Source organism: Oratosquilla oratoria, chromosome 3 (genome assembly GCF_046742065.1).
Source record: "Oratosquilla oratoria isolate Oo_2021 chromosome 3, ASM4674206v1, whole genome shotgun sequence".
NCBI lineage: Eukaryota > Metazoa > Arthropoda > Malacostraca > Stomatopoda > Squillidae > Oratosquilla > Oratosquilla oratoria.
This window is the reverse complement of record NC_134779.1, coordinates 66908801-66910916: the sequence shown is the minus strand read 5'-3', so window position 1 is coordinate 66910916 and position 2116 is coordinate 66908801. Positions and strand designations below refer to the sequence as shown.

The window sequence follows — 2116 nt, the reverse complement described above, 5'->3', positions numbered from 1 at the left end:
TTTCAGGGTAAAGGAAATTTGTTCCATGGGAGACTTGTATGGTCGTAAGGGGTCAAAGAGTAACAGTGAGACCCACGAGGTAATAGCAAAGCCACAGGGGGTTTTCATCATAATGGGAGGACAAGCAGTGCCACAAAGGATCTGCAGTGTCACAGAGGCCTACAGTACCACAGAGATATCGGATTACCACTGAAGCCAGACTCATAGTCTCCCTAAAAAGGAAGGGGGAGGTCACAGTGCCACAGAAGATAACCCACGCCACAGACTTCCGGAGACTTTACCTCACCCTTCCGTACCGGACGGTATCTATTCTTTCATTAATGCTGCATTCAGAGTATTCCATTCAGCCCACTGCCGGCACCCCATTGATGGTAGAGTGGTTAAAGGCTCAGCCTAGGATTTCCAGTTGCATCACGGGGACAGATAGTTAATCAGACCCATCACCTGACAGAGGCCAAGTCGAAATTCCCTAAAGGAAACGTGTTTGATTAATAGTGTGGTTTCCCCACTTTGTAGCACGCACGTGCGCACATACTTTGACTTATATGCGTGCTGGAGGCGACGTAAGGCTCACTCCATAGTTAGCAGTCTCAGCCTCAGCGCCAACAACCTCGCAAGGACCATGGGACCCCGAGTCGCGGTCTTCGGCCTGACCCTCCTGGTCTTCCTCATGCTGGCGACGGAGAGGTGAGTGACTGCCTGTCCAGGGGACTTCTCTTTCATTTACCTCTGGTTCGCGCCAGGTCATTTCAGCCAACCAAGAGATCCCTAGATTGACTGGTTTCTTAGTTGTAGTATGCCACACTGTGCTATGGACGAACTCCCTCACCACAATCGGTCGGGAATACCTTAAGGGAAACCCAAGGGCACATGGCTTGTTCTCTTCTGCCGCACAGGCATGATCCGCTTTCACACAGATATGCTGGGTAGTGCAATGTCTGAGTGGGTACACAATATGCTTTATTATTAAGGTAAAGAGAGTGCATCTGGTGGCAAGGTGTTGGACTGACAAACAGCATCAATCGAATCTGACAGGATGTAAGCTAAATAGTAATTACGCATGAAGCTTTATAGCCAGCACCAATTTGTTTTGTCCGTCACAGAGGTTTGAACTCGGGTCACTCGAGCATGCAGCGAAAGCGTTACCCCTGAACCGTCCGGGACTTCAGGTGACCTAGGACTCACTCCATTCAGTCCCGACGTCTTCCCCTCAGCCGAATGAAATCGTTTGGCGCCAGATGGAGCAGATTTCGTAAAAGATTCTTTCCTCACGAGTTGTCTCATTGATGCCCTATTCTAGCCGTCGTCAGGCGATTCATTTTGGCAAGAGGGCAGTGACCCGTCTTCGCTGTCAAAGCCATGTTCCTTTCTGGACGAAACCGTATCGGTTGCAATGTTAATCGTAAAGGCTCAATTCTGACAGCCAACGGGCGATTTTATTCGGGGGAAGTCTCCTCTTAGTCAGAGAGGCAAGACCTGTGTATGCGGGAGTGGCATGGGAACCCACTTGTGTGTGGAGTACGAGTGAGAAGTGTGCGAGGAGTATATACCCCGAAACCCGTGTGTTGTTTTTCACCGGAGTCAATATTGATACCCATGACTGCAAGTGGTGGTAATTCCAGGTGGCACACTCCCTGGTTTTCCACTCGGACTGACTTTGCCAGGCCATGGAGCGAATGCTGCCTTTCAGTAGAGTGTTCTTTATTAAATTTCATATATTCAGGGATTTTGTAAACGTGTTTTTAATTACCCTATCCCCCTACCCCAACCGGGAGGGACACATGCCCCGTTAACAAGAACTGTTCATGAAATTGAGGGTATACAAGTAAAGGAAAGCGATCTCATTCCTCGGTTGTTCTTCCCCCATCAGGAGCGCCGGTCATTCCTGCGTATGTCGCGGCGAATGCCCGAAACTGGACGAAAGCGAATGCAAGTACGGCGTAGGGAAGGACAAGTGCTTCTGCTGCGACGTCTGCCTCAATGTAAGTTCACATTCATCTTTCTTTCCTCAGCTGGTTATCTTTTCCTTCTGGTCCTAGTGAGTACAAGCACGTGATACTCTTCCGAGACGCGCACGTGCACTCTCTGGAACTCAATACACGGAAAAGTAGTGTCG

At 49.5% G+C, this 2116-nt stretch overlaps 1 protein-coding gene across 1 annotated transcript in view; it reads left to right on the top strand.

The window, feature by feature from the left end:
* Positions 1 to 423: 423 nt before the first annotated feature.
* The window catches only part of LOC143023571 (venom protein 302-like), a 2525-nt gene continuing 832 nt past the window's right edge, over positions 424 to 2116 (top strand). Inside the window, exons 1-2 of the mRNA XM_076182161.1 lie at positions 424 to 687; positions 1871 to 1982. Of these exons, the coding sequence (XP_076038276.1) occupies positions 623 to 687; positions 1871 to 1982 (177 nt within the window). The 5' untranslated portion in view covers positions 424 to 622. The remainder of the gene's footprint in view (positions 688 to 1870; positions 1983 to 2116) is intronic.